This window comes from Scyliorhinus canicula, chromosome 2 (genome assembly GCF_902713615.1).
Source record: "Scyliorhinus canicula chromosome 2, sScyCan1.1, whole genome shotgun sequence".
Lineage (NCBI taxonomy): Eukaryota > Metazoa > Chordata > Chondrichthyes > Carcharhiniformes > Scyliorhinidae > Scyliorhinus > Scyliorhinus canicula.
This window is the reverse complement of record NC_052147.1, coordinates 188,004,008-188,025,693: the sequence shown is the minus strand read 5'-3', so window position 1 is coordinate 188,025,693 and position 21,686 is coordinate 188,004,008. Positions and strand designations below refer to the sequence as shown.

The window sequence follows — 21,686 nt, the reverse complement described above, 5'->3', positions numbered from 1 at the left end:
AGAGAATTTTGGTTACGTAGAGATGACTGAAATTAGGCATGATATGGTCATAAAACTAGCGGAGAGAGAAAATTATATGATATATTCTTAAGTGTCCAACCCACATTATATACTGTCAGGACTTTTGTGATAAGACTTTGACCTCTTCTCCGTAGTTTGCCAGGGTATACTCTCGGAAGAGGAATATTATAGATGTCACTTTTTTTTTTATAAATTTAGATTAGCCAATTATTTTTTCTAATTAAGGGGCAATTTAGCGTGGCCAATCCACCTATTCTGCACATTTTTGGGTTGTGGGGGCGAAACCCACGCAGACACGGGGAGAATGTGCAAACTCCACACGGACAGTGACCCAGAGCCGGGATCGAACCTGGGACCTCAGCGCCGTGAGGCGGTTGTGCTAACCACTAGGCCACCGTGCTGCCCTTAGATGTCACTTTTGACCATGACATTACTAATGTGGAAGGGAGCTTTATTAAGTGACAATATCAGATGTTTTACACCAATTTCTGAGAAAACAAGCTTTTTGTTTGACCAGTGCTTTTCATGTATCGTTGTACGCTATTTATGAGAGGAGCCTGAACAGTGCTTTTCATGATATGGAGATGCCAGCGTTGGACTGGGGTGAGCACAGTAAGAAGTCTTACAACACCAGGTTAAAGTCCAACATGTTTGTTTCAAACACTAGCTTTCGGAGCACTGCTCCTTCCTCGGGTGCTGGAGGAAGGAGCAGTGCTACGAAAGCTAGTGTTTGAAACAAACATGTTGGAATTTAACCTGGTATTGTAAGACGTCTTGCAGTGCTTTTCATGTATCATTGTACACCATGTAGCCGAGGAGCCTGACCAGTGCTTTTCGTGTATAATTGGACACCACGTATCCGAGGAGCCTGATAGAGTGATCGATTAAAGTTCTCCTTCCAGTGCAACTAAAGGTGACCCCACCGCACAAAGACATTCAATCTGCCCTCTTGTGCAACAGATTATTTCCCCTTTCCCTGTGAACCATGTCTGCAAGACTTTCCCTCTCTCATGTCTTCAACAACAAGGATGTGCATCTAGTTTGTGAAGTTCGTATACAATGAGGTTATAGCATGAGGATTTTGAAACTCAGCTGGTTAGGTGAGGATTGTGGGGAGAGGGATATTCTTGCAGTTTTTAGGTTTACAGCAATAAGGTTGTCAGGACTGAAAAATGTGGTAATGAGAGAGATTGGATAGGTTGAGGTTATTTTCCTTGGAACAAAGAAAGCTGAGGAGTGACTTAATTGAGGTGTACAAAATTATCAGTGAGAGTGGACAGAATAAAATTGTGTCCCTCGGTGGAGAATTCTTTAACCAGAAGACATGGATTCAAGATAAGTGGCAGAAGGTGTAGAGGTGGCAAAGGGAAGAACGTTTTTATGCAAAGGGTAGTGGGAGTCTGGAATTTTCTGCCCAAGTTGGGGCTGGACAAGATGGGCTGAATGTCTTCCTTATGTGCTGTGACTTTTGAGTTCCAGATACCTGCTGAAGGATGTGGGTTGAAGAATTCTGGGAAAATTCCTTTTGACTTCTGAAGGTGATTTAACAAAAAGGTTCCAGCAGATAATTGACCATGAACTATATCACTTAATATTCCCATATACATCTAGTACACAATGAGGGGAACCCCATCCGGCTCCATTTTCAATGTTTGCAGGGAATCTGCACCTGTTGCTCAAGGTAGCAATTTGTTCCAGAGACCAATAACTCTGATAAGAAAAACCTTGCCTCTCACTTAGGTCTGTGCTTTGAGAACTTGTATTGCTAACCTCACGTTTTGTCTAACTTTTCAAATAATCTGTTCATATGTACCATAATCTAGTGCAGTGGTGGACAACCTGGGCTAGTGAGTGGACCTCCTTCATCTCAGTGGGCCACAAGGTTGAAATCTAGCTTGGTTCACGAACCATGACCCCATGAATAAGATTAAGTACATTTAATACATGCCGAATATTTCATAATGAGGCTTAGAAAATGCTTAATCATTAATAGGACTATCAACTTTAAATTGTTAAAACCAAAATAAATATTTACACTTGGCTACATAGGGATCACACAGCTCTCGGTCAGTGTTGTGGGCAATCAGCAAGCACCTCACCTCACTTGCCGTTGCTTTAAGTGCATATTGCCTTAGTTATACCAGTGGGAAAAAAATGGTGAAAATGGGAATCAATGGAATGTGGCAACTCTACCTGGGCAACGGTCAACAAAATATCTCCTGGGCGGTACTCAGAACCCAGATGGGCTGCATGTGGCTCTGGGCTGTGGCTTACCCGACCACTAATCTAAAACATCTTTCTTTTAAATACTTGAGTCAAGTCTCCCAAAGTCTACCCTTTTTACCAGAAGTTAAAAAGGAGCAAACACCTTGGGGTAATTGTGATAACTAAGGATTTTATCCTGGATATTAATTTCGTGGGACGAAAGAGAAAGTGCTGGAAAATCTCAGCAGGTCTGGCAGCACCTGTAGGGAGAGAAAAGAGCTAACGTTTTGAATCTGGTGACTCTGTCAAAGCTAACAGACAGAGAAAGTGGGAAATATTTATACTGTGGAGTGAGAATGAAAGATGAGTCGTAGCCACACAAACCCAGGGAAACCGGATGCTGATGGGCACAGAAACCCAGGGGAAAGAGTGCTAATGGCAGTCCCCAGAGAGAACAAGGGATGTGAAAGGTCAAACATCAGAGGATGAACTGTAGATGTGGGGGGAGAGGAAGGGGGAAGCAAAGAGGAGAGAGGTTAAGGAAAGGTGGATAAGATTGGGGGGGGGGGGGAATTAAATATGTATTAAGTAAGAAAGAAATGGTAAAAGACAGTTAAAAAGAAATGGGATGAAAATTAATGGGTCGAGGTGGGGTAGAGCTAATCTTCTGAAGTTGTTGAATTCGATGTTTGGGCCGGAAGGCTGTAGCGTGCCTAACCGGAAGATGAGATGTTCCTCCAGTTTGCGTTGAGCTTCACTGGAACATTGCAGCAGGCCAAGAACAGACATGTGGGCATGAGAGCAGGGTCTTTTGTTAAAATGGCAAGCAACAGGAAGGTCAGGGTCCTGAATGCGCATAGACCGAAGACGATCAGCAAAGCGATCACCCAGTTTGCGTTTGGTGTCTCCGATATAGCGGAGACCACATTGGGAACAGCGAATGCAAAAGACCAAATTGGAAGAGATGCAAGTGAAATGCTGCTTAACCTGGAATGAGTGTTTTGGGCCTGGGATGTTAAGCATGGAAGAGGTAAAGGGGCAGGGTGTTACACCTTCTGCGATGCATGGGAAGGTGCCATGGGTGATGGGAGAGGTACTGGGTACGGTGAAAGCGTGGACTAGATTATCTCGGAGGGAACGGTCTCTGCAGAATGTTGACAGAGGGATGAAGGGAAGATGTGTTTGGTGGTGGCATCACGCTGGAGTTGGCGAAAATGGCAGAGGATTATGCTTTGCGTACGGAGGCTGGTGGGATGAAATGTGAGAACGAGGGGGACTCTATCCTTGTTCTGGGAGGGAGTGGAGGGTATGAGGATAGTGGCGCGGGAGATGGACCGCAAACTGTTGAGGGCCCTGTCCACAATTGTAGTTGGGAAATCACGGTTGAGGAAGAAGGAACACATTTTTGAAGCACCATTTTGGAAAGTGGCATCATCGGAACACATACGACGGAGGCAAAGGAGTTGAGAGAAAGGGATGGAGTCCTTACAGGGTGTAGGGTGCGAAAGTCAGAGAGATTTGGGCATTCAGGTCCACAGATCTTTGAAGGTGGCAACACAAGTGGACAAGGTAGTCAAGAAAGCATATGGAATGCTTGCCTTCATTGGACGGGGCATCGAGTATAAAAACTGGCAAGTCCTGCTACAGTTGTATAGAACCCTAGTACGGCCGCGCTTGGAATATTGCGCACAATTTTGGTCGTCAAACTACCAGAAGGATATGGAGGCTTTGGAGAAGGTGCAGAGGAGGTTTACCAGGATGTTGCCTGGTCGGAAGGGTGTTAGCAATGTGGAGAGGCTAAATAGACTCGGACTGTTTTGCTGGTTTAGCTCACTCAGCTAAATCGCTGGCTTTTAAAGCAGGCCAGCAGCACGGTTCGATTCCCGTACCAGCCTACTCGTGACAATAAGCGATTTTCATTTCATTTCATTCATTAGAAAGACAGTGGTTGAGGGGTGACCTGTTAGAGGTCTACAAGATTATGAGTGGCATGGATAGAGTTGAGGGGCAGGCACTCTTTCCCAGGTTGGAGAGGTCAGCCACAAGGGGGCATAGGTTTAAGGTCCATGGGGCCAAGTTTAGAGGAGATGTGCGAGACAGGTTTTTTACGCAGAGGGTGGTGAATGCCTGGAACGCGTTGCCTGGGGAGGTTGTGGATGCAAATAGATTAACGGCGTTCAAAGGGCATCTTGACAAATACATGGATAGGATAGATATAGAGGGATACGGCACAAGGAAGTGCTGAGGCTATTGGCAAAGGTTGGTATCATGACGGGTACAAGCTTGGAGGGCCTGTTCCTGTGCTGCATTGTTCTTTGTTCTTGAGATGGTTTTGGTGGTTCTTCAAGATACTTCATTATTGATCCAAACATCTCCAGACAGGGTGTTATCTAGGTGGGTGAATTTTGTCAGCAGCCTGAACGACGTGACTGTCCATTACCTTGATAGGTGAGTGTAATCCTTACCTGGGGCTAATTGAAAGAATACCTCTGTCTTAAACTGATAGTTTGCCAAATTGCAGGCAAGCTATTGCAAAGTGGTTCATGAAAGTGGTTTCCAGATCATCCTGTAAGGTAAGGTAGCACACATTAAGGAAAAAATGTAAGTTCACAAACCAGTTCTTTCAGCACCTTCATTTTAGCATGTCATCTTCTGAGGCCGAAGAGCTTGCTGTTTTTCCTGAATCTAATCTTGACTCTGCCCTTGAGATCATTCAAAGCTAGCAGAAAGCAATGTAGTATAATAATATTAGGGTGCACTTGTATCTAATACCATTTGTAACCAGGAAGTACATGGCATTGTCCCAACCTTCCAACAGTCTTAACAAGTTGCTTTCATGGGAAGAAGCTCCCCAAAAAATCTTTGCAGCAGCTTTTAATGTCTTTTCTATGTCAACAAGCACACAGTAAAAATCTACATTTTGCACTCTGTTTTTTCAGGAGCAGTCTTGCCACAAACATCATGTCAGTTGTGCCTGTTACCCATTTTTCTGGAAAAAGTTCCACTTCATATTGTGCTAAATAAAGCTATGAAACATTACTCTTGGAAGGATCTTTCCAGCGTTGACAACTAAAGAGATTCTGCAGTGATAAAACAATTTCCCTTAAGCAGTTGAAACATTTTTGAATTCCTGGAGCACCTTTCCTGAATACCACATTGTTGAAATAATTTGTTTAACAAAGTAGGTGCTACTGACTTTATGCTTTATATATCTCAGCTGGAATAAGATCAGAACCAAAAGCTTTCCTATTTTGAGAGCAACATATGACCAGAAGTTGGTGTTAAGAATGATAAGGCTGCGTGCAGCACATTTTATTTGGAGCACGAGGCCACTGTTGTAATTTCTGATGCCATGTTTTCCAAAGATGGCCCATTAGGTGTTATGGTCTGATTCGACACGAGTCTCGCAGTCACCCATGATGATTTTTTAAAAATCCTTGTCATCTCTCAAGTATCCCATGATCTAGATCTTCTTAGAATTTTGATCTTGTGTGGATTGACGATCATGGTTAGTGCTCGTTGCTTATTTTCCAAAAGCATAACTAAGCACTCAATGTCAATTTCATAAGTTATTCACAATTTTTATTTTCATCATTGTGTATATTTAAAGTGATGGGGCACGTGTCCCTGCATGTAGTTCCTCACCAGTTAAATAACCCAAATAATACTACCTAATGAACCAGTGGATACATTGTTGTTCAGGATGAATTTACTTAACAAAAACATGGAATCTGGAGCTACTTTTAATAGGGTCTTTTCACCTACTGGAAGGAAGCTGTGCTACCATGACTGTCTTTATTTGCTTGAACTCTAGAAAAGGTGAAAATAGCACTGGATCCAACTTGGTCACCAAGGCAATGAATGGAGAGGCACTAACATAGTATAACTTCCACCATAGGTGAAGGTGAGGCAGGTTGCATTATGAATGCTGTTCACCCACTTAAACTTTATATGTTGCCTTCTTGTTCCAGGATAAGACCTTTGGTCTGAAGAACAAAAAAGGAGCAAAACAACAGAAATTTATCAAAACTGTCACACATCAAGTCAAGCATGGACAGCCAGGTGGAAAGCAGGTACAATTAATTACATGTTGAAGGTCTAAGTTGTGGAGCATGTGGTTGCCTTTAATAGAAAAATTTGGACAACTCACGGTAGCATGGTGGTTAGCATCAATGCTTCACAGCTCCAGGGTCCCAGGTTCGGTTCCCGGCTGGGTCACTGTCTGTGTGGAGTCTGCACGTCCTCCCCGTGTGTGCGTGGGTTTCCTCCGGGTGCTCCGGTTTCCTCCCACAGTCCAAAGATGTGCGGGTTAGGTGGATTGGCCATTCTAAATTGCCCTTAGTGTAAGGTTAATGGGGGGATTGTTGGGTTACGGGTATACGGATTACGTGGGTTTAAGTAGGGTGATCATTGCTCGGCACAACATTGAGGGCCGAAGGGCCTGTTCTGTGCTGTACTGTTCTATGTTCTATGTTCTATCTTTCAAGTTTCTTTAGAAGGTTATGCCGGGGAATGCTTTCAGCTCTTGTAGTCCTGGGAAACCTGAATATCAGTAACATGTTAACTTATTTGAAATGAATTGATAACTTCAAACGATCGAATAGTTTTAAAAATCTAGATATGTTAGACAAGGAGAGGTTTTATTGAACTGTGAATTAGACAGGTGAATTCTCTTTTGGATTTGATCTGGAGCTGGAGGAAATAGATATAAACTATAGTGCCTTAGCAAATTAAGGCATGCCTCACGGTAGCATGGTGGTTAGCATCAATGCTTCACAGCTCCAGGGTCCCAGGTTCGATTCCCGGCTGGGTCACTGTCTGTGTAGAGTCTGCACGTCCTCCCCGTGTGTGCGTGGGTTTCCTCCGGGTGCTCCGGTTTCCTCCCACAGTCCAAAGATGTGCGGGTTAGGTGGATTGGCCATGCTAAATTGCCCGTAGTGTAAAGGTTAATAGGGGGATTGTTGGGTTAGGGGTATGTGGGTTTAAGTGGGGTGATCATTGCTCGGCACAACATCGAGGGCCGAAGGGCCTGTTCTGTGCTGTACTGTTCTATGTTCTAAGTGTGCACTTGTTTTGCTTTTTGAAAGATTGTTTGTTTTCTTCTGTAGATACCTTATGGTGAAGAAAAGAAGTCCAAGAAAGATGATAAAAAGAAAGAACTCCAAGAGCTGAATGACCTTTTTAAACCTGTAGTAACTGCTCAAAAGATCAGCAAAGGTATTTTTTTTACTGTTTGTTAACTCTCACTTCAAAAACTAAATCAGAATGATGGAATTAGTAATGATACAATCTCCTTAGAAACTGTTCATTTTTAGAAATAGAAATAAATTTACCAGTGACTGATTCAAAGGATTACATATTGGCATTCTATGTTTTAAGACTATAACGATAACACATCAGGAGCTGGTTTAGCTCACTTGGCTAAATCGCTGGCTTTTAAAGCAGGCCAGCAGCATGGTTCGATTCCCGTACCAGCCTCCCCGGACAGGCGCCGGAATGTGGCGACTAGGGGCTTTTCATTGAAGCCTACTCGTGACAATAAGCGATTTTCATTTTCATTTCATTAAGTGAAGTTTAGTCTGTGTTAATTTTAGTAGGTAGCTAATGCACTAAATTATAGAAAAGGTATTCCTAGTAACAACACAACTGAAAAACCCATGCCTAGGTTCTACATTACACTATTCTCCCCAGAATTCTCACCTTGTAGTTAAAGTTCAAAACTCCTCCCTGCTCTAACAGGATCTCTTCTTCCTGCTTCAACAGGATGAATCTTCCAGTGTCCTTTTAAACAAAGTTCTCTTCACTCAACAAATTGAGCTTAGTTGAATGGACTTCCCCATCCAAAAGTTATCCTCTGGTGATTCTGTAGTATTTAATAATTCTTCATGCCCTTGTCCCTTGAATATAGGTTCTGTCCTCACCATTGATCCTCTTGGTAGTTAACCCAAAAGCAGTCTTCCAACACTTGGCATTGCAGCACCTGTAATGAGTCAGCTTTGCCAAAACTCTTAGCCTGATTTTACACCCCCCCCCCCCCCCCACCCCCCACCCCCCAGTTTGCAAACAGTAAAAACAGCTGTCTTCTCTTTCCTGTTTAGGATGTTAAGATATGCGCCTTACTTTCAATAAGTTTCGACCTGGGCCTTTGTACCCATGGCAACCAGGTCACATGGGTTTGTCTCCGAGCAAACATATGCGGTCACATGCTACTTTCTACCTTGAATTAAAAGAGAGCTTTAACCGTAACCATCTTGATGTCCAGCAGTCATAAATGCTGTCAGATAATTAAAATACTATAATTACCCTCAACTGGTTCAATGCCCTTCCTTTTACCACAATGTCGGTAGAAGGGAATTGCTGGAGTCCATTATCAAGGATTTCATAGCACAGCATTTGGAAAGCAATGGTGTAATCAGACAAAGTCAGCATGGATTTACGAAAGGAAAATCATAATTGACAAATCTAGTAGACTTTCTTTGAAGGTGTAACGAGTAAAGTTGACCAGGTAGAACTGGTGAATGTGGCTTATTTAGACACTCTGAAGGCCTTCGACAAGGTCTCACATAGCTGATTAGTATGTAAAGTTAAAGCGCATGGGATTATGAGTAGGGTCTTGAGATGGATAGCAAGCTGGTTAGCAGGCAGGAAGCAATAGGTTGGGGGGGGGGGGGAATTCTGATTGGCAGGCAGTGGTGTATCACAGGGATTTGTGCTAGGACCGCAATTGTTCACATTATATATTAAACGAAAGGGAAAATGCTGGAAAATCTCAGCAAGTCTGGCAGCATCTGTAAGGAGAGAAAAGAGCTAACGTTTCGAGTCCGATGACTCTTTGTCAAAGCTGACAGACAGAGAGAGTGGGAAATATTTATACTGTGGAGTGAGAATGAAAGATGAGTCGTAGCCACAGAAACCCAGGGAAACTGGGTGCTAATGGCCACATATACCAAGGGGAACGAGGCAGTCCCCAGAGAGGACAAAAGATGTGAAAGGTCAAACAGCAGGAACACTAACATCAGAGGATGAACTGTAGGTGTAGGGGAGGGGAAGGGGGAAGCAAAGAGGAGAAAGGTGCAGGAAAGGTGGATAAGTTTGGGGGGGGAATTAAATGTATATTGAGAAAGAAAGAAATGGTAAAAGACAGTTAAAATGAAATGAAAACAAATGGGTCGAGGTGGGCTGATCATCTGAAGTTGTTGAATTCAATGTTCAGGCCGGAAGGCTGTAGTGTGCCTAACCGGAAGATGAGATGTTGTTCCTCCAGTTTGCGTTGCGCTTCACTGGAACATTGCAGCAGGCCAAGAACAGACATATGGGCATGGGAGAAGGGTCTTTTGTTAAAATGGCAAGCAACAGGAAGGTCAGGATCCTGAATGCGCACAGACCGAAGATGCTCAGCAAAGTAGTCTTTCCGATATAGAGGAGACCACATTGGGAGCAGCTAATGCAATAGACCAGATTGAAAGAGGTGCAAGTGAAACGCTGCTTAACCTGGAATGAGTGTTTTGGGCCTGGAATGTTAAGCATGGAAGAGGTAACGGAGCAGGTGTTACACCTTCTGCGATTGCATGGGAAGGTGCCATAGGTGATGGGAGAGGTACTGGGTATGGTGGAGAAGTGGACTAGATTGTCTCGGAGGGAACAGTCTCTGCGGAATGCTGACAGAGGGAGTGAAGGGAAGGAAAATCATAGGGCCTGTTCTTGTCCTGCTGCAATGTTCCAGTGAAGCGCAACGCAAACTGGAGGAACAACATCTCATCTTCCGGTTAGGCACATGTGGCTATGACTCATCTTTCATTCTCACTCCACAGTATAAATATTTCCCACTCTCTCTGTTAGCTTTGACAAAGAGTCATCGGACAAAGAGTCATCGGACTCGAAACGTTAGTTCTTTTCTCTCCCTACAGATGCTGCCAGACTTGCTGAGATTTTCCAGCATTTTCCCTTTCGTTTCAGATTCCAGCATCCACAGTAATTTGCTTTTATTTTTTACACATTATATATTATTTGGTGGGAGGGTGAGCAGTGGGGTGGATGCAGAGATGCTTTACTGGGATTTGGAGAAGCTGAGTGAGTGGGCACATGCATGGCAGATGCAGTATCATGTGGATACATGTGAGGTTATCCACTTCAGTAGCAAAAATAGGAAGACAGATTATTATTGAATGGGTGTAAATTGAGAGAGGTGAATACTCAGCAGGACTTTGACGTCCTCGTGCATTAGTTGCTGAAAGTAAGAACGCAGGTACAACAGGCAGTAAATGTTATGTTGGCCTTCATAGCGAGAGGATTTGAATTTAGGAATAAAGATGTTTTACATCTTTTTGTATAGGGCATTGGTGAGGCTGCATCTGGAGTATTGTGTGCAGTTTTATTGTCCTTCTCTGAGAAGGATATTTTTGCGATGGAGGGAGTGTTGCGAATGTTTACCAGGCTGATTACTGGGATGGCAGGACTGTTATATGAGGAGAGACTAAATTGATTAAGATTATATTCATTGGAGTTTAGAAAAGTGAGGGGATCTCTTAGAATCTTAGAAAATTCTATGGGCGGCAAGGTGGCGTAGTTAGCACTGCTGCCCCACAGCACTGAGGAGCTGAGTTTGATCCCGGCCCCGGGTCACTGTCCGTGTGGAGTTTGCACATTCACGGTGTCTGCGTGGGTCTCGCCCCCACAGCCCAAAGATGTGCAGGTAGATGGATTGGTCACGCTAAATTGCCTCTTAATTGAAAAAAGAATTTGGCACCTTGAAATCATATTTTTAAAACTTCGAGAATTCTAACAAGATTAGACAGGATAGATTCAGAAAGAATGTTCCCGATGGTGGGGGAGTCCAGAACTAAGAGTCATAGTTTGAGGAGAAGAGGTAAACTTAGGACTGAGGTGAGAAGACATTTCTTCACCCTGAGAGTGGTGAATCTGTAGAATTTGCTACCACAGAAAGTAATTGAGGCCAAAACATTATGTAATTTCAAGAAGGAATATGGAGGGATATGGGGGGAAGGCAGGATCAAGGTTTTGAACTTGATCAGCTCTGATGATGAATGGTGGAGCAGGCTCGAAGGGCCGAATGGCCTCCTTCTGCTTATATTTTCAATGTTTCTATGTACAATAGTTCTTCACTAACATTAATGCCAACTACTTGAGACACAAAATGGTCATAATTAAACATTGATTTGCCAGTGGTCAAAACTGTACAGCTTGACATTTTGTCTGAGTTAATAATTTACCTGTAGATATGATTCATTGATCCAACTGCCTCTGTACGACAAGTGTATAATTACATTTGTTACAAATACACAAGATCAATGATGTTTTAATCTGCAATTATAAACATTATCTCAAAACATACAAACTATAGTTTATACGTACTCTCCTTTAATAGCACACTGAGCAAAAGTGCTCCGGGTTTTCTTTCTCCCCATAAATGATATTGTTACCATTTATGAACACTTTACATCAGTTAGTCACTGTCTACTCATCAGCTTCTGCCTGTCTACTGCCTTTGTCTTTGATATGGTCTATAGCTTAGAATTACGGGCATATGGAATAGTAACAATACAGGAGACCGTACAGGCATTTGTGTCCTGTGACGGTTCTCTCCGCTCACTCCTTTATCTTCCACACACTCTGCCTCATTTTCTCCCTGGTCCTGCAAATTCTTTCTCTTTGGGTACTTATCCAGTTCCCTTGTAAAAACCTTGACTAGCTTCCTCCAACACACTCTGGTAGTGTATTCCAGCTCCTAATCACTCTCTGCACAAAAACGTTTATTCATAACCATTGATAATTTTGCTAAACACCTTAAGTCAATGTCCTCTCTTTCATGCCCCTTCTCCCAAGGAGAATAGCTTCTCCCTATCTACTTTGTCCAGACCCATCATGATGTTGAACATTTCCATCAAGTTTGTTCTCAACTTTCTCTTGGAGAATAGCTCCGCCCCAATATCTCCAATATATCCACGTAACTGAAGGCTGTCATCAATGGAACCAGTCCCATAATTTTCTTCTGCAACCTCTCTTAATTCCTTCACATCCTTCCTGAAGTACAATCCCCCAAATTGGACATACTACTCCAATTGAGGCCAAACCCAGTTTCATAAAGATTCATCATAACGTCCTTGCTTTTGTACTTGATCACTCTATGCATATGCTTGATCCCATCTGCCTTTTTAACTAGATTCTCAAGTGGTCCTATCAGCTTCAATGATTTGTACACGTATAGCCCCGGTCTCTGCTCTTGAACCCTCTTTAGAATTGTACCCTTTATTTCATATTGCCTCCTCTTCATTCATTCTTCCTACCAAAATGTACCACTTCACACTCTGCACAAAATTTTAATCTGTCCCTGTGCCCACTCACTCACCAGCCTGTTGATGTCCTCTTGAAGCCTAACATTCTGCTCAATGATTCACAATACTTCCAAGTTTTGTAACATCTGAAAATTTTGAATTTGTCCCTGCATAGCTAAGACTAGTTCAATAATAAATATCAAGGAAGACAGTCCTGTCACCCACCAACTCCTGGAAAACCTCATTGTGTAACTTCCTTAGTCTGAAAAACGGCTCTGCTCCCCTCTGATTTCTGTCATTCAGCCAGCTTCACATCCATTTTTCCTTTTATTTTGTAAGCTTCACCTTCAGAAAGGAAGGACGGTAGAAAGAGGGAAAATCGACCGTGGATATCTAAGGAAATAAGGGAGAGTATCAAACTGCAGGAAAAAGCATACAAAGTGGCAAAGATTAGTGGGAGACTAGAGGACTGGGAAATCTTTAGGGGGCAACAGAAAGCTACTAAAAAAGCTATAAAGATAGATTATGACAGTAAACTTGCTCAGAATATAAAAACAGATAGTAAAAATTTCTACAAATATATAAAACAAAAAAGAGTGGCTAAGGTAAATATTGGTCCTTTAGAGGGTGAGAAGGGAGATTTAATAATGGGAGATGAGGAAACGGCTGAGGAACTGAACAGGGTTTTTGGGTCAGTCTTCACAGTGGAAGACACAAATAACATGCCAGTGACTGATAGAAATGAGGCTATGACAGGTGAGGACCTTGAGAGGATTGTTATCACTAAGGAGGTAGAGATGGGCAAGCTAAAGGTGGACAAGTCTCCTGGCCCTGATGGAATGCATCCCAGAGTGCTAAAAGAGATGGCTAGGGAAATTGCAAATGCACTAGTGATAATTTACCAAAATTCACTAGACTCTGGGGTGGTCCCGGCGGATTCAAAATTAGCAAACGTGACACCACTGTTTAAAAAAAGGAGGTAGGCAGAAAGCGGGTAATTATAGGCCAGTGAGCTTAACTTCGGTAGTAGGGAAGATGCTGGAATCTATCATCAAGGAAGAAATAGCGAGGTATCTGGATGGAAATTGTCCCATTGGGCAGACGTAGCATGGTTTCATAAAGGGCAGGTCGTGCCTCACTAATTTAGTGGAATTTTTTGAGGACATTACCAGAGCGGTAGATAATGGGGAGGCAATAGATGTGGTATATCTGGATTTCCAGAAAGCCTTTGACAAGGTGCCACATAAAAGGTTGCTGCATAAAATAAAGATGCATGGCATTAAGGGTAAAGTAGTAGCATGGATAGAGGATTGGTTAATTAATAGAAAGCAAAGAGTGGGGATTAATGGGTGTTTCTCTGGTTGGCGATCAGTAGATAGTGGTGCCCCTCAGGGATCAGTGTTGGGCCCACAATTGTTCACAATTTACATAGATGATTTGGAGTTGGGGACCAAGGGCAATGTGTCCAAGTTTGCAGACGACACTAAGATGAGTGGTAAATAAAAAAGTGCAGAGGAAACCGGATGTCTGCAGAGGGATTTGGATAGGTTACGTGAATGGGCTAGGGTCTGGCAAATGGATTACAATGTTGACAAATGTGAGGTTATCCATTTTGGTAGGAATAACAGCAAAAGGAATTATTGTTTAAATGATAAAATATTAAAACATGCTGCTGTGCAGAGAGACTTGGGTGTGCTCGTGCAGGAGTCACAAAAAGTTGGTTTACAAGTGCAACAGGTGATTAAGAAGGCAAATGGAGTTTTGTCCTTCATTGCTAGAGGGATGGAGTTTAAGACTAGGGAAGGTATGCTGCAATTGTCCAAGATGTTAGTGAGGCCATATCTGGAGTATTGTGTTCGGTTTTGGTCTCCTAACCCGAGAAAGGACATACTGGCGCTGGAGAGTGTGCATAGGAGATTCACTAGGTTAATCCCAGAGTTGAAGAGGTTGAGTAGACTGGGACTGTACTCGTTGGAATTTAGAAGGATGAGGGGGATTTTATAGAAACATATAAAATTATGAAGGGAATAGATAGGATAGATGCGGGCAGTTGTTTCCACTGGCGGGTGAAAGCAGAACTAGGGGGCATAGCCTCAAAATAAGGGGAAGTAGATTTAGGACTGAGTTTAGGAGGAACTTCTTCACCCAAAGGGTTGTGAATCTGGAATTCCTTGCCCAGTGAAGCAGTTGAGGCTCCTTCATTAAATGTTTTTAAGATAAAGATAGTTTTTTGAAGAATAAAGGGATTAAGGGTTATGGTGTCCGGGTGGGAAAGTGGACCTGAGTCCACAAAAATCAGCCATGATCTAATTGAATGGCGGAGCAGGCTCGAGGGGCCAGATGGCCTACTCCTGCTCCTAGTTCTTGTGTTCTTATGTTCTTATTTGCTAGCATGTCTGTTTTGTGGCACTTTTCAAATGCCTTTTCGAGTCCTATGATGCTGTGTACTTGATTCTAGCTGAACTCTCTAATTGTGATTGTGATGATACATCTATTTAGAACTGGATACTAGTTGCAGAGCGCAATACACTGAAGAGACTCATGCACTATTTGCCTGGTCCTCTTTGACTGCCTGGCAGTCACACCGTTACTCTGCCCGCACCCCCTTAAGCTGCAGGGTAACCACATCCAAAAGATGCACTTCGTAAAACTGTTGTGGATGTAGCACAGTGTCTCCAGCTGCCACTTGTGCTCTGAAACCCAGTGCTCGAGTCATTCCAGCTGATGACACACTCTGCATATATGGTTCTCCAGGATACGAGAAGCATCCTGGAATTCTTACAAGGAACATTGGTTTTTGAGGTCCCAATTAGGTATGAAATATTAAAGATTTATATTTTTTTAAGAATCTCACTGGATGCTTGCTAATCAGCACCTTCCCTTGTACTGACATCACTTTTAGCTTTTGTCATCATGCTCCCTAACACTTGCGCTCACTTCACACTGCTGCTCCACCCCCAAATCCTTCATGTACACCTTCCTTCCAGGCTCTCCAAACAGCTCACATTTCCTGCTGACTTTGATTTCCTCTGCTGACTCCCAGCCTCCACATTTACCTGTTGGCCTCTGATCTGGCACTGTGTTTTCTCAGGCCCATTCTCTCTTACTTGCCCTATACCTTTCCCAATTATTACACTATCTTTCATGTCTGTTTCCCACATTGTTTTTTTTTTCTCCTATTTCAGCAGCAACTGCAGTGCAGCATCGCAGGACATTGGGCCAGCAGGAATAGTGCACCATATCAGTGTTTCTGATTCTTCAGTTCTTCATAGACCTGCACAGACTTGGTAGGGAGAGAAATGTGTTTCAGAAATCAGCTGGTGACATTAACTACATTAATACAAAGGATGTATTAACATCCAAAATCCTCTGCCCCCAAACTCGAGTCCCACCTCTAAAGGAAAACATATGTTTGTGATAATGTTGAGAATTCTGGAAATTCCAACACATAATAACAAAATGAAAGCCCATAATTTTAACCATAACAAACATTCTTTTCAGTTTCTTGGTAAGAAGTTGTTCCAATATTGAATCTTTGCCACTAGCTACATTGTAATCCCTGTATGTGTATCTTACATTGGTCTTTGTCTTCCTGTGCATGATACGATTATTGCCTGTGCAAATCTATAGTTCATTAACGTTTCTGGGCAGAGGCAGAAAACGGCAGTAGTTTTCATGACTATAATATTGCAGTGTAGGAATTGCCCTGCCATACAGTGATCTAGATCAGGAACTCCAGCAGTCATTGCCACACATGAACCATTCTGACATTAGGAAAATAAAGGTAGTTTTAGGGGAATTGGATTTGTATTGGTAAACATGAGAAATACAGTCGTTTTAAGGATGATTAATTGAATGCTTCTGTGCCTGGAAAGGTAAAACCTGTAGTTTGGTTCATGCTGGACAAAAGTGTTTGCATGTTGGTTAAATTCCAGCTGTTTATGTTGCGCTTGGAGAGGGCTATGACATGAAATATAAAAAGGCATAAGCATGTGTGTGTTGATTAGCAAATGGGGCCCTGTAAAGGAAGAGACGCTTTTAAGTTTTAGTTTAGCTAATTTGATTGCAGTTGGAGATGGGAGTAAACAACTTTCAATTCTGCCAGGAGAAACTGGACAGGACAAGGGAGTTGCAAAGATGCAAGCTTCCCACAGAACAAGATACAATCAGGTAACTAGGGAATTGAGACAGAAAGAATGTTTTAAGATGACAAGTGAAGAGAGACAAAGATATTGTTTAGAAGAATTAAAGGAAGAGTAAGAGAGTTGAGTTATATCGACAAATCAGTAACTAGATTTAAATTGGGACAGCAGACTTCAGAGGTGACTGGAACATTTTGATATTCTAAAACAGTATGGAAATTTTTTTTTTTTTTAATTTAGATTAGCCAATTATTTTTTCCAATTAAGGGGCAATTTAGCGTGGCCAATCCACCTACTCTGCACATTTTTGGGTTGTGGGGGCGAAACCCACGCAGACACGGGGAGAACGTGCAAACTCCACATGGACAGTGACCCAGAGCCGGGATCAAACCTGGGACCTCAGCGCCGTGAGGCGGTTGTGCTAACCACTAGGCCACCGTGCTGCCCAACAGTATGGAAATTGAGCGTTAATGAAATGAATGAAAATCGCTTATTGTCACAAGTAGGCTTCAATGAAGTTACTGTAAAAAGCCCCATGTCACCATATTCCGGCGTCTGTTCGGGGAGGCTGATACGGGAATTGAACCCGCGCTGCTGGCCTTGGTCTGCTTTACAAGTCAGCTATTTAACCCACTGTGCTAAGCATTAAAGCAATTGTGAGCAGTTCACACAGCAATCAAGACAAATAAATCCTACAGGGGTTGGTGTAAAATCCTGCACTAGATTCGCTATTAAAAGTGGAGAGAAGCTAGAGTTAAAAGAGTAATTTGTAAAATATTGACTGGAATTCAGAATGTAAACCACTAAGGGAAACCATCATTATGAGAAGGTTTTAACATGTTTTGGGGAGTGACATTTGGAGACACTCGCATGAAAATCCTCTGGTTGGGGGGGGGGGGGGGGGGGGGGGCAGATTTGCTTAGGATACATCCAGAAATATTCACTTGGAGTTCAGAGTGCCGAGTGTAATTGCTCGCAGTCATCTTGTGAGCTTAAAAGTGACTTTGTGTTAATGAGACCATTGTACCTTAAGATGTACCTCGTAATCTTTGTTAATCCTAAAACCCATGGGTAATTGTTAAGTGAAAGGGGGAGTAAAGGAGTATTATATTTGTTAAAACTAATTAGCGGTCCTGCGACTTGTTCTTGCACATTTTATTTTATTTTTTTTTTAAATAATTTTTATTGGAATTTTTTACATAAAATATAACAACAAGTATAGCAAAAAGCAGTAATATGCAACTAACAGCCCCATAACACCCACAATTCCCCCCATACCGTAACATCACATGTATCACATCCCCCCCCCCCCCCCCCAAACAAGAGAACTTAACCATAAATTAAAATTAGATAAATCAAATTTAAATAAAATAAGCCAACATAATCAACGTCCCCCCCCCCCCCCCACCCCCGGGTTGCTGCTGCTACTGTCCCAGTACCCTATCGTTGAGCCAGAAAGTCGAGGAAAGGTTGCCACCGTTTAAAGAACCCTTGCACCGATCCTCTCAGGGCGAATTTAACCTTCTCAAGCTTAATGAAGCCCGCCATGTCATTGATCCAGGTCTCCACGCTTGGGGGCCTCGCGTCCTTCCACTGTAGCAAAATCCTTCGCCGGGCTACTAGGGATGCAAAGGCCAGCACACCGGCCTCTTTCGCCTCCTGCACTCCCGGCTCTACCCCAACCCCAAAGATCGCGAGTCCCCATCCTGGCTTGACCCTGGATCCCACCACCCTTGACACCGTCCTCGCCACCCCCTTCCAGAACTCCTCCAATGCCGGGCATGCCCAGAACATATGGGCATGGTTCGCTGGACTCCCCGAGCACCTGGCACACCTATCTTCACCCCCAAAGAACCTACTCATCCTCGTCCCAGTCATGTGGGCCCTATGCAGCACCTTGAATTGGATGAGGCTAAGCCGCGCACACGAGGAGGAAGAATTTACCCTCTCCAGGGCATCAGCCCATGTCCCGTCTTCGATCTGTTCCCCCAGTTCCCCCTCCCACTTCGTTTTCAGCTCCTCTACTGACGCCTCTTCCACCTCCTGCATAAGCTTGTAGATATCGGATATCTTCCCCTCCCCGACCCAGACCCCCGAGAGCACCCTGTCACTCACCCCCTTCGCGGGGAGCGCAGGGAATCCCTCCACCTGCCGTCTAGCAAATGCCTTTACCTGCAGATATGTAAACATGTTTCCCGGCGGGAGCCCAAATTTCTCCTCCAACTCCCCCAGGCTCGCAAACCTTCCGTCGATAAACAGGTCCTTCAGCTGTCTAATGCCCGCTCTATACCATCCCCGAAATCCCCCATCCATGTTCCCCGGGACGAACCTATGGTTCCCCCTTAACGGAGCCTCCATCGAGCCCCCCACTTCTCCCCTATGTCGCCTCCACTGCCCCCAAATCTTGAGGGTAGCCGCCACCACCGGACTCGTGGTATACCTCGTGGGAGGGAGCGGCCACGGCGCCGTTACCAGGGCCCCCAGGCTTGTATCCCCACAGGACGCTCTCTCCATCCGTTTCCATGCTGCCCCCTCCCCCTCCATCACCCACTTACGCACCATCGACACGTTGGCCGCCCAGTAGTACCCCGAGAGGTTGGGCAACGCCAGCCCCCCCCCCCCCATCCCTACTCCGCTCCAAGAAGACCCTCTTCACCCTCGGGGTGCCATGCGCCCAAACAAATCCCATGATGCTGCTGGTCACCCTTTTAAAAAAGGCCCTAGGGATAAAGATGGGCAAGCACTGGAAGAGGAACAAGAACCTCGGGAGAAGCGTCATTTTGACGGATTGCACTCTGCCCACCAGCGATAGCGGCACCATGTCCCACCTTTTAAATTCCTCCTCCATCTGTTCCACTAGTCTGGTGAAGTTAAGCTTATGAAGAGCCCCCCAACTCCTGGCCACCTGAACCCCCAGGTACCTGAAACTCTTCACTGCCCTCCTGAAGGGGAGCCTCCCAATTCCCTCCTCCTGATCTCCCGGGTGCACTACAAATACCTCGCTCTTTCCTAAGTTCAGCTTATAGCCCGAGAAGCCCCCAAATTCCGCTAACAGTTCCATCACCCCCGGCATTCCCCCCTCTGGGTCCGCCACATATAACAGCAGGTCGTCCGCATACAGCGATACCCGGTGCTCCTCCCCCCCCCCCCCCCCCCCCCCGCACCAGACCCCTCCACTTCCCTGACTCCCTCAACGCCATGGCCAGCGGTTCAATCGCCAGTGCAAAGAGCAGGGGGGACAGGGGACACCCCTGCCTGGTCCCACGATAAAGCCTAAAATACTCCGATCTCCTTCCATTTGTGACTACACTCGCCATTGGAGCCGCGTAGAGCAGCCTCGCCCATTTGATGAATCCCTCCCCAAATCCAAACCTCTCCAGCACCTCCCATAGGTACCCCCACTCAACTCTATCAAACGCCTTCTCTGCATCCAGCGCCACCACTATCTCCGCCTCCCCCTCCACTGCCGGCATCATGATAACATTGAGCAGTCTCCGCACATTCGTGTTGAGCTGCCGCCCCTTGACAAATCCTGTCTGATCTTCATGAATTACCTCTGGCACACAATCCTCTATCCTGGTAGCCAGGATCTTCGCCAGCAACTTAGCGTCTACGTTAAGGAGTGAGATAGGCCTATATGATCCGCACTGCAAGGGGTCCTTATCCCGTTTTAGGATCAAAGAGATCAGTGCCTGCGACATCGTCGGGGGCAAAGCCCCCCCCCCCCCCTCCCACGCCTCATTGAAAGTTCGCACCAGCAGGGGACCCACCAGGTCCGCATATTTTTTGTAAAATTCTGCCGGGAACCCATCCGGGGCCTTACCTGACTGCATTTGCCTGATCCCCCTGACTAGCTCCTCCAACTCTATCTGCGCCCCCAGCCCCTCAACCAGCCTCTCTTGAACCCTTGGGAAACATAGCCTGTTCATGAAGCTCTCCATCCCATCTCTCCCCCTCGGAGGTTCCGACCGGTACAATCCCTCGTAAAAGTCCCTAAAGACCCCGTTTACTTCTGTCCCCTTCTGCACTACATTTCCACCCCCATCCTTCACTCCCCTAATTTCCCTAGCCGCATCTCGCCTACGGAGCTGATGCGCCAACATCCTGCTCGCCTTCTCTCCATACTCATATACCGCGCCCTGCGCCCTCCTCCACTGTGTCTCCGCCTTTCTGGTGGTCAACAAGTCAAAATTGGCCTGCAACCTGCGCCGTTCTCCCAGCAACCCTTCCTCCTGTGCCTCCGCATATCTCCTGTCCACCTCCAGAAGCTCTCCCACCAGTCTCTCCCTCTCCTTCCTCTCCCTCCTTTCCCTGTGGGCCCGGACGGAGATCAGCTCCCCCCGGATCACTGCTTTCAGAGCCTCCCAGACCATCCCCACCTGGACCTCCCCCGTATCATTGGTATCCAGATACCCCTCAATGCTTCTCCGAACCCTCTTACACACCTCCTCCTCCGCCAGCATCCCCACATCCAGGCGCCAGAGTGGGCGCTGGTCCCGTGCCTCCCCCATCTCCAGATCAATCCAGTGCGGGGCATGGTCCGAAATCGCTATGGCCGAATACTCGGCATCCTGCACCCTCGGGATCAACCCCCTGCTCAGGACGAAAAAGTCTATCCGGGAATAAACCCTATGGACGTGAGAGAAAAAGGAATACTCCCGCGCTCTCGGCCTCCCAAACCTCCAGGGATCCACCCCTCCCATCTGGTCCATGTATCCCCTCAGCACTTTGGCCGCCGCCGGTCTCCTACCCGTCCTTGAACTGGACCGGTCCAGTGTGGGATCCAGCACTGTGTTAAAATCTCCCCCCATGATCAGGCCCCCTGCCTCCAGGTCCGGGATGCGGCCCAACAAGCGCCTCATGAAGCCAGCATCATCCCAATTCGGGGCATATACGTTCACCAGCACCACCTTCTCTCCCTGCAGCCTACCCCTCACCATGATATATCTGCCCTCCTTGTCCGACACCACCTCAGCCGCCTCAAACGCCACCCTCTTCCCCACTAGAATCGCCACCCCCCGGTTCT

General features: G+C 45.2%; 1 protein-coding gene across 1 annotated transcript in view; it reads left to right on the top strand.

Moving 5' to 3' along the window:
- The window catches only part of zc3h15 (zinc finger CCCH-type containing 15), a 56,865-nt gene that overhangs the window by 3,632 nt on the left and 31,547 nt on the right, over positions 1–21,686 (top strand). The window contains exons 2-3 of the mRNA XM_038789215.1: positions 6,198–6,299; positions 7,335–7,443. Coding sequence (XP_038645143.1) covers positions 6,198–6,299; positions 7,335–7,443 — 211 coding nt within the window. The remainder of the gene's footprint in view (positions 1–6,197; positions 6,300–7,334; positions 7,444–21,686) is intronic.